Genomic DNA, 10,567 nt, shown 5'->3' on the forward strand with positions numbered 1-10,567 from the left:
AAATATGAGTATTCAATGATGCATCTTATTCATTGTCAGATCAAAATAACATCTACACTCGTCACTATATCATTATGAAAATATGAACATGCTTTAATCATTGCAAAAAAGCGATAGAAAGACATGTGTCCTATGGGCCATTACATTTAACGAAGCAAAACTAGGTCAATGTTAGATCCTCCAAGTAATAAAATAGTTCCAACTATTCACCATGGTGTACCTAGTTGGAAAGTGGACCTGCATCATAAAGAAAATAGAGAATTAATCTATTTTATTTTTGCCATCAGATCAAAACAGAGATCAACGCTCATTGTTATGTCGCTATAAAAAGTTACAAGGAAAATAATCATAGTGACATAATGATTGAAAGATACGTGTACACAGAGGGACTCATTGAGGAAGTTTTAAAGAAAATTTATAATGTTTTAATCATGATCGTTAATTTAAGATCGATGGTTAGTGTTAAAAAATGCAATGACCATTGGAATATGAAATACACAGGTTTGGTGCAAAATAGTAGACTATGAAGAATTAACAATTTCCTACAAGTTTTTCTGAGATTGCATGAAATCGAATAGTCATTTCCTATTTTCATAAACACCATGGATTTAGAATCATTGATGGAGAAGATGCCACATATTCATATGACTAGATAATTTCACATTTTATTTCCTTTTCAATTTTGTGACTATTGCTCTGCTAAACTGAAGGATACCGAAAAACTATAAACAACCTCATTTGAGGATATAAAGGTTGCCAAACTTGATGGTGAATTGGTCTATAATTTCATTTATCCTATTTTCTTGTCATGTTTTATTGCCCATGTATAGATTAGTTCTGCATTAAGAGTTGAAAGAAAATCATATGTGGCTCTGTGGTTAACATATGGATTCTATTTCATTTTGGTAACTATAGTGAAGGTGATTCCATTTACTTTCTTTATATATGGTCTTGTTTCTCCTCTTATTAATTTCATCTCATATTAGATAGGTTCATTGGGAAATGAAAGATAAATTTATCTATTAGTTATTGGTTGGATTCCATTTCATTCAAGGCTGGTAGTGAGAGCAATTCCATTTTCCCTCATATGCATATCTCTTCATTCCTCTTCTACATTTTGATGGTTAATCTACATTTAGAATAGAAGTAAGAGTTAGAAATATTAATATAATCTACTACAGTCATTCCATTGAGAGTGATAGGTTATTCAAATCTATTTTGCCTAAATTGTTTGTGCCTACAAACAATTTGGTTATCTTTTACCACTCTCAAGTTAAGAGCTTATAATGTCAAAACCTCTGATCTCATAAAAAAAAAAATCATTGCATATCATTTCAAATCATAGGGAATTACACCTAATCATTCAGAGGGTAATGATAGAATACATATACTAACCCATTTGTTGGTAAACATGTTTTTGTCTCTCCAAGCATTGGGTATCAAAGAGTTAGGATTTTAAAATCTAATAGGAGAGAAAATTGTTAACCAACAGTATTTAAAAAGTAAATTAATCTAATATATCTTGTAAATGGATGAGATCATATTATGTTAGATTTAATCTTGTAGAAATTGTAGGATATGTGCCCAATGATTTTGTTGAGAGGGAAATATGAACTTTTAAGTAATTCTTGCAAGAAACACTATATCAAGAACTAAATTTTTTGTAGGACATGCACAACATGAACTTTTAGAAAATCCTTTAAAGACTTCAAGGAAAATATAGTTTCAAGTTTAAAGCTAGATCATGTCATTGATAAAATAGGATCATTAGAATTATCCATACATCTTCAAAATATGACTTGGGCAATAGTACATTCATGAGACTAACTACTTTTTTAATAGCAACATACATAATTGTCATTGCTTCATTCAAAAGCACAATAAACATTGACAATGCCTAAGGTGTACACTCATTTTAAAGATACATTAACAATAATATAGATAATATCAATTTTATGCATTATATAAAGTACATAAACAACGAGTTTCTAATTTGAGCCACTCAGTCATTTTTAGAATATAATCTGTTATTAATTTAAAATTACTTAACACCTATTTTAATAGAACATTTGCAGGAACTAGAAAACCATTCAAAGGAGAAACAATATGAAATATTTCCTAAATTTCTTGTGCACATCATTTTTTTATGTTCAATATTCATTTTCAAGCTACAGATGCAACATAGTTCTATATTCTTTGTCTATGACTCTTTAGATGAACACTCGAACACATACATTACTTTAAGAAACTTTACAATTTATGAATATGTCACCATTACTAAATGTTCAAAAATTTTAATGTACAATTTGACTCAACACTTACCCCAAGAGCCACCACACTAGAGGCAAGAACTTTGGCGCTTACACCCCTTGTTAAGATCTATCATATTCAATAGTAGTATATAATAATAATATATGATGGTTAAGTTTTTGTGGTGTTCAATTTAATAGTGGTATTGTATGAAAGTTAAGTTTTTGTGTGGTATTCTCCTTACTAAGGATCAAACTCTAATAAATAAAATAGACCTATTTTTTTTCAAAAATATTATTATTATTAATATTAGGGTTTACATATAATCTTAATTGAAAAAGTGTCAAAAATTTATACAGATATAATTGAATGTCAATCATTAATTCAATTTGTTAGATTTAATTTTATAATTAGAAATTGAATAATATCTTGATTGTAATTCAAAGAATGTTAGAAAATTTATAGATTTTTAGAAACACTATTAAAATAACTCAAATTTAGTCATTCTGATAAGTCAGCCTGAAAGGTGACACAACTTTGTACTTTCACCCTCTAACTCCAAGTCTAGAGAAAGTGAGGAGAAAGGGAAACATGGGAGGAAAAAATAGAAAAATAGGAGGTTCCAGTGCATCAATAATGATGAGGAGGAAAATGCTACTAAGTCCCCCGTGATGATGGAGGAAATTTAGTCATTATAAAGGTATATCTCATGTTTCAACTAGTTTCAGTTTGGACAATCTGGATCTCACAGGTTGTCCAACCTAGCCACCCATATAAAAAGCTGTGAGATCTAGCTTGTCCAAACTAAAACTGAAACTTGTCCATCCTAACCTCACCTACTTCCACACCCTGAAATGTCTAAAATAAAATAATTTAAAGTTCTAGTATTACATCAGAGAAATGTGGACATGTGGAAGAAAAGTAAGAGGAAATAAAAGATAGCTTGGAAGAGATTGATTGGGATTTTGTGTCTAAGGGGATTGGAAAAAAAGGAACCCATGATGCTAAGTAGGAGCAAAAATCTAGGAGGAACTTCTATATTGAGGAACAACAGGGTATACTCCAAGATACTGCAAAAGCCTTCTCAGATATAAACACCCATGTTTTGGCTACACTTGGTATGGGCATGGAAAATCTCATGAGAAAGGATGATAACCTAGGCACAAATGATAACTCATCCATGACATCTACTTCCCCTCTCAAGAGGCCTAAGGAGGACCCCCTTATTTCCCCTCCCCCTAAGAAACCCCCTGTCAAACCCTTGACCCCTTTTACTTGTCCCATGCAACCCCTTGTTCAAGACCCTGACCCACCCACCAATTTGGATCAAAGTACTTTCAAATAGGTTGAAGCTAAATTGAAGACATTGTGGACCAAGATGAAAAAGCAAAAGAACCTGCTAATTTATTTGAATATGAGGTTCACCACTTTGGTGGATTTTTTGTGTAAAGTTTATGCATTTTGTAGTAACCATTCTTTAGCTTCTTTAGTCAGGGAAGATGGGAGGTAAGGTGGAGGAAGATGAGGAAAGCACCTAAAGACTCTATAGGTTCCAATTAAATGACATGTTGAATGTGCGACAAGGGAAACCAACCCCCTGATGAGAAGAAAGAACAACTACCTGGCCTCATTTTGTGTTAATTTTTTAATATTGTTATGATGGTTAAACTTTGATCTTGTGTGGCCAATATGGAAACTTTTTATATGAACTTTAATGTTGGTAGCCTGATTAATTTTCTTGTTGGTAACTTGTATGACACTATAGACTATAATGGTTTTGATAGTAGATTGACAAATTCTTGTAGGTACTTATTTTTTCTGATAATGGGCAGCTAATTTGTTGTTTATGATTTGGATCAGTGAGCCATCCATCAGGTGATAGTGTTTCCTTTACTATGGTTGTTCTTATTGGGCTAGTCATCCATTTTGGACTGCTAGTGTTATACATAATAAATGTGACATCAAATATGAAACTCCTTTAGGCACATAATAATATTTGATGGTAAGGGGATGATTGCCTTCTTAGGCATAATAAATCATATAACGCCTTCAAATTAATCGCATGAAGTTGGACTATATTATCTTGGATTGTTAAGAATATATTCAACTATTATTTAGATTAATTTAGACTAAAGTAATTTTTTTAAGATTTAAACTGAAAATTTATTTTAATTATGTATTTATATTTTTATAAAATATTAATAAAAAAATTCAAATACTATATCTCGAAGTAGTACAAAAAAAATCAAAATCTATGATCTAGCTATTGGTTGCGTATATTATTTATAGATTTAATATTGTAAGATTTTTGCACAAACTATCTCATCCAATATTAGAAATGGGAATTATGACAAGACAAATGACAGATCATGCAATTTGATATTGAACACCTAGAAAAAAAATCATCCAATAAAATCTAAAAGTAATAGAAATTACTCTTTAAAGATTCTTGTAATCAAGAATCTATCACTTGATAATTATTAAATCTAAAGTCCCTTTCTTGATCCCACTTTATAAGCCATTCTTGGCTTACATGGTAGAATAAAGTCTATTATCCATCATACACAAAGTAAGAAAAAAGAAAAAGAAATCATTCAATTTCATCCAAATTTCGAAAAGAACAATCCATAGAATGGAATTTAAAATTTAAAATTAATATATATTCTTATTTAGAAAAAATGATAATATAAAATTTCCCTATAATAACTTTCAACGAAAGACGTTTAAATTTTATAAGACTATATATTTGCATATAAAAATAATTTTTAAATTTTTTTTTTTATAATAGCCTTTTCTATTAATAATTAATAATCTAAGAATACAATTCACCAAAAAAAAAAACCAAGATGCAAGATCACCCACCTAGAATTCACAAGTATCATCTCCGTGACAATGAAAATAAAGTAACTCAATCATCTCCCTCTCCCTCTCCGTGACAAGTATTATCTCTGCCATTAGTAAAACAAGAAATGCAAAGGCCGATTCATTCGAGAAGCCGAGTTTTTTCTCTTCCATCTTGTAAGGCAACCGCAAGAAGAAATGAACGGTTTAGAATTTATAAGATCTGCTTCGTTACTACAATTGAGCTCATTTATAAGGTGCTCCAAGATTTTAGCCAGGGTGTTCTTTGGAGTTTCTGAGCGCTTGTGTAACTCTTCGGACCAAGATTAAATTACATTATAAATCAGGTTGGCTGGATCTCCTCTACTTGAAATTTAAGCTCTTGTATCTAAAATTTGATTGAATCGATTTTGTTTACCATGGCATCTCTTGGCAGCGGCGAATGCAGAACTAACATCAGTACGTCTAATGAAGAAATTAGCTACAATGAGTCTCGAAACGGGGGATTTCTAAGAAAAATTTGGTTAAATATAAGCAATGTTTTGATGGGGTTGTGTAGAAACATAATGGATGTTGGAAGAGAGGATCCCAGAAGGATTACGCATGCTAAAAAAATTTGGGTTGGCATTGTCATCGGTTTCGCTGTTATTTCTGTGGGATCGATTATTCCGCAGGGTGGGATTTGGTAACCATGCAATTTGGGCAGTCATGACTGTCGTTGTTGTTCTCGAATTCTCTGCGGGTATGAGTTAGTTTAATTTAATTGTTTCTAATGCAACCATCTTTTTCACCCTAATCGACTAACATTTAGAATGGATGTTGTTGCTGCTTGAGCAGGGGCTACCATGAAGAAAGGCCTCAACAGAGGAATTGGAAGCATGGTGGCTGCATTTCTTTCCTTCCTCGTTTGCCACGTGTCAGAGAAGGTAGTGCGAGGAAAGGCGTTTGTGCTCTTTTCATCGTGTGTGAGTTTTTGTGGTCTCTTGGAATCACCTTGTTGCATTCACCAAATCTCAATTAGTACTCCACTACACTCATTTTGCAGGAGCGGCTACCACGTATGCCCGTTTCTTTCCTTCCCTCAAGAATAAATTTGACTATGCAGTGCTTATATTCCTGCTCACATTCAGCATGTTAACGGTCTCTGGATATCGAGTGGAGAATATATCACGCATGGTATACGAACGCTTTGCCACCATACTCATCGGATGTGGAGTGTGTTTGGTTGTAAGTCTGCTCATCTTCCCCGCCTGGGCTGGCGAGGATCTTCACAATTCCATTGTCAGGAAGTTACAAGGCTTGGGGAAATCTCTGCAGGGTAAGAAAACCGAACGAAAACAATTGAGGTTAAAAATCCTTGTTTTGATTGTGATGAAAGCGTAACGTTTTCTTCAGCGTAAAATGTGTGTTTTTCGCAATGGGCTGTTACAGATGAACTACTAGTACGCTTTGATTGGTGTGGCTTGTTATCAGCTCGGTAGATTAAATTGTTAAAATATCCGACTAATGTAATGGGCATGATATATTTGATGCCAGGATGCGTGGATTAATATTTCAGCGGATGCCGTACTGATGAGAAGGTGGAAGATGAGTCAGAAGATATCATACACAGAGGATACAAGTCTGTGCTGGACTCAAAGGCTACCGACGATTCTTCGGTAAATCGAAAAAATATCTAGTTTTAGAAGAAACTAATTAAGTGGTAGTCATGACAACTTTTGACATTAAAGAATGTTAAATGGATCGTCTGAAAGCAGTGATTGTACATATTAATTGCAGGAGGCATTCGCTAGGTGGGAGCCAAGGCATGGTCTGTTTCAATGCCGGCATCCATAAGCCAGATGACGAAGCTTCACTCCAATTTTCACATACTGCTTCCATGGATGCCGGCTTTGAAACAGACCATGCCTTGGCTCCCACCTAGCAAATGCCTCCTGCAATTAATATGTACAATCACTGCTTTCAGACGATCCATTTAACATTCTTTAATGTCAAAAGTTGTCATGGCTACCACTTAATTAGTTTCTTCTAATAACTAGATATTTTTTCGATTTACCGAAGAATCGTCGGTAGCCTTTGAGTCCAGCACAGACTTGTATCCTCTGTGTATGATATCTTCTGACTCATCTTCCACCTTCTCATCAGTACGACATCCGCTGAAATATTCATCGACGCATCCTGGCATCAAATATATCATGCCCATTACATTAGTCGGATATTTTAACAAGTTAATCTACCGAGCTGATAACAAGCCACACCAATCAAAGCATACTAGTAGTTCATCTGTAACAGCCCATTGCGAAAAACACACATTTTACGCTGAAGAAAACGTTACGTTTTCATCACAATCAAAACAAGAATTTTTAACCTCAATTGTTTTCGTTAGGTTTTCTTACCCTGCAGAGATTTCCCCAAGCCTTGTAACCTCCTGACAGTGGAATTGTGAAGATCCTCGCCAGCCCAGGCGGGGAAGATGAGCAGACTTACAACCAAACACACTCCACATCCGATGAGTATGGTGGCGAAGCGTTCGTATGCCATGCGTGATATATTCTCCACTCGATATCCAGAGACCGTTATCATGCTGAATGTGAGCAGGAATATAAGCACTGCATAGTCAAATTTATTCTTGAGGGAAGGAAAGAAACGGGCATACGTGGTAGCCGCTCCTGCAAAATGAGTGTAGTGGAGTACTAATTGAGATTTGGTGAATGCAACAAGATGATTCCAAGAGAGCACAAAAACTCGCCCATGATGAAGAGAGCACAAACGCCTTTCCTCGCACTACCTTCTCTGACACGTGGCAAACGAGGAAGGCAAGAAATGCAGCCACCATGGTTCCAATTCCTCTGTTGAGGCCTTTGTTCATGGTAGCCCCTGCTCAAGCAGCAACAACATCCATTCTAAATGTTAGTCGATTAGGGTGAAAAAGATGGTTGCGTTAGAAACAATCGAACAAGGGGTAAATTAAATTAAACTAACTCATACCCGCAGAGAATTCGAGAACGACAACGACAGTCATGACTGCCCAAATTGCATGGTTACCAAATCCCACCCTGCGGAATAATCGATCCCACAGAAATAACAGCGAAATCGATGACAATGCCAACCCAACTTTTATAGCACGCGTAATCCTTCTGGGATCCTCTCTTCCAACATAGATTATGTTTCTACACAACCCCATCAAAACATTGCTTATATTTAACCAAATTTTTCTTAGAAATTCCTCGTTTCGAGACTCATTGTAGCTAATTTCTTCATTAGACGTACTGATGTTAGTTCTGCATTCGCCGCTGCCAAGAGACGCCATGGTACACAAAAGCGATTCAATCAAATTTTAGATACAAGAGCTTAAATTTCAAGTAGAGGAGATCCAGCCAACCTGATTTATAATGTAATTTAATCTTGGTCTGAACAGTTACACAAGCGCTCAGAAACTCCAAAGAAGAACACCCTGGCTAAAATCTTGGAGCACCTTATAAATGAGCTCAATTGTAGTAAGGAAGCAGATCTTATAAATTCTAAACCGTTCATTTCTTCTTGCGGTTTCCTTACAAGATGGAAGAGAAAAAAACTCGGCTTCTCGAATGAATCGGCCTTTGCATTTCTTGTTTTACTAATGGCAGAGATAATACTTGTCACGGAGAGGGAGAGGGAGATGATTGAGTTACTTTATTTTCATTGTCACGGAGATAATACTTGTGAATTCTGGGTGGGTGATCTTGCATCTCCGGTTTTTTTGGTGAATTGTATTTTTAGATTATTAATTATTAATAGAAAGGGCTATTATAAAAAAAAAAAATTAAAAATTATTTTTATATGCAAATATATAGTCTTATAAAATTTAAACTTCTTTCGTTAAAAGATATTATAGGGAGATTTTATATTATCATTTTTTCTAAATAAGAATATATATTAATTTTAAATTTTAAATTCCATTCTATGGATTGTTCTTTTCGAAATTTGGATGAAATTGTATGATTTCTTTTTCTTTTTTCTTACTTTATGTATGATGGATAATAGACTTTATTCTACCATGTAAGCCAAGAATGGCTTATAAAGTGGGATCAACTAAGGGACTTTAGATTTAATAATTATCAAGTGATAGATTCTTGATTACAAGAATCTTTAAAGAGTAATATCTATTACTTTTAGATTTTATTGGATGATTTTTTTTCTAGGTGTTCAATATCGAATTTCATGATCTGTCATTTGTCTTGTCATATTTCCCATTTCTAATATTGGATGAGATAGTTTGTGCAAAAACCTTACAAAATTAAATCTATAAATAATATACGCAACCAATAGCTAGATCATAGATTTTGATTGTTTTTGTACTACTTCGAGATATAGTATTTGAATTTTTTTATTAATATTTTATAAAAATATAAATACATAATTAAAATAAATTTTCAGTTTAAATTTTAAAAAAATTCTTTAGTCTAAATTAATCTAAATAATAGTTGAATATATTCTTAACAATCCAAGATAATATAATCCAACTTCATGCGATTAATTTGTAGACGTTATATGATTTATTATGCCTAAGAAGGCAATCATCCCCTTACCATCAAATATTATTATGTGGCTAAAGGAGTTTCATATTTGATGTCACATTTATTATATGTAACACTAGCAGTTCAAAATGGATGACTAGCCAATTAAGAACAACCGTAGTGAAGGAAACACTATCACCTGACGGATGGCTCACTGACCCAAATCATAAACAACAAATTAGCTGCCCATTATCATAAAAAATAAGTACCTACAAGAATTTGTCAATCTACTATCAAAACCATTATAGTCTATAGTGTCATACAAGTTACCAACAAGAACACTAATCAGGCTACCAACATTAAAGTTCATATAAAAAGTTTCCATATTGGCCACGCAAGATCAAAGTTTAACCATCATAACAATATTAAAAAATTAACACAAAATGAGGCCAAGTAGTCGTTCTTTCTTCTCATCAGTGGGTTGGTTTCCCTTGTCGCACATTCAACATGTCATTTAATTGGAACCTATAGAGTCTTTAGGTGCTTTCCTCATCTTCCTCCACCTTACCTCCCATCTTCCCTGACTGAAGAAGCTAAAGAATGGTTACTACAAAATGCATAAACTTTACACAAAAAATCCACCAAAGTGGTGAACCTCATATTCAAATAAATTAGCAGGTTCTTTTGCTTTTTCATCTTGGTCCACAATGTCTTCAATTTAGCTTCAACCTATTTGAAAGTACTTTGATCCAAATTGATGGGTGGGTCGGGGTCTTGAACAAGGGGTTGCATGGGACAAGTAAAAGGGGTCAAGTGTTGGACAGTGGGTTTCTTAGGGGGAGTCGAAATAAGCGGGTCCTCCTTAGGCCTCTTGAGAGGGGAAGTAGATGTCATGGATGAGTTATCATTTGTGCCTAGGTTATCATCCTTTCTCATGAGATTTTCCATGCCCATACCAAGTGTAGCCAAAACATGGGTGT

The 10,567-nt window shown here is 34.0% G+C and overlaps 2 protein-coding genes across 2 annotated transcripts; one reads left to right on the forward strand and one right to left on the reverse strand.

Moving 5' to 3' along the window:
- Positions 1-5,510: 5,510 nt before the first annotated feature.
- LOC149563365 (aluminum-activated malate transporter 14-like) lies at positions 5,511-6,770 on the forward strand. The gene is made up of 5 exons (XM_089828136.1): positions 5,511-5,776; positions 5,929-6,017; positions 6,137-6,409; positions 6,523-6,547; positions 6,650-6,770. The coding sequence occupies exons 1-5, from the start codon at positions 5,511-5,513 to the stop codon at positions 6,768-6,770; spliced, it is 774 nt and encodes a 257-aa protein (XP_089684262.1).
- A 138-nt stretch (positions 6,771-6,908) lies between these two features.
- Positions 6,909-8,401, reverse strand: LOC149563366 (aluminum-activated malate transporter 14-like). Its single transcript, XM_089828137.1, has 5 exons — positions 8,080-8,401; positions 7,837-7,968; positions 7,488-7,760; positions 7,148-7,269; positions 6,909-7,025 (listed from the first exon to the last, which is right to left on the reverse strand). The coding sequence occupies exons 1-5, from the start codon at positions 8,399-8,401 to the stop codon at positions 6,909-6,911; spliced, it is 966 nt and encodes a 321-aa protein (XP_089684263.1).
- Between the last annotated feature and the right edge of the window lie 2,166 nt (positions 8,402-10,567).

This window comes from Cupressus sempervirens, chromosome 4 (genome assembly GCF_028749045.1).
Source record: "Cupressus sempervirens isolate cs-2001-9-10 chromosome 4, ASM2874904v1, whole genome shotgun sequence".
Classification (NCBI taxonomy): Eukaryota; Viridiplantae; Streptophyta; class Pinopsida; order Cupressales; family Cupressaceae; genus Cupressus; species Cupressus sempervirens.

Excerpts from the sequence above, each read along its gene's own strand:
- LOC149563365 (XM_089828136.1), top strand. The coding sequence starts at position 5,511 with ATGGCATCTCTTGGCAGCGGCGAATGCAGAACTAACATCAGTACGTCT. Across the intron at positions 5,777-5,928 it reads ATTCCGCAGGGTGGGATTTG|GGGCTACCATGAAGAAAGGC; the intron begins GTAACCATGCAA and ends CTGCTTGAGCAG. Across the intron at positions 6,548-6,649 it reads CTACTAGTACGCTTTGATTG|CGGATGCCGTACTGATGAGA; the intron begins GTGTGGCTTGTT and ends TTAATATTTCAG.
- LOC149563366 (XM_089828137.1), bottom strand. The coding sequence starts at position 8,401 with ATGGCGTCTCTTGGCAGCGGCGAATGCAGAACTAACATCAGTACGTCT. Across the intron at positions 7,761-7,836 it reads GCTCTCTTCATCATGGGCGA|GAGCGGCTACCACGTATGCC; the intron begins GTTTTTGTGCTC and ends CTCATTTTGCAG. Across the intron at positions 7,270-7,487 it reads CTTGGGGAAATCTCTGCAGG|GATGCGTCGATGAATATTTC; the intron begins GTAAGAAAACCT and ends ATTTGATGCCAG.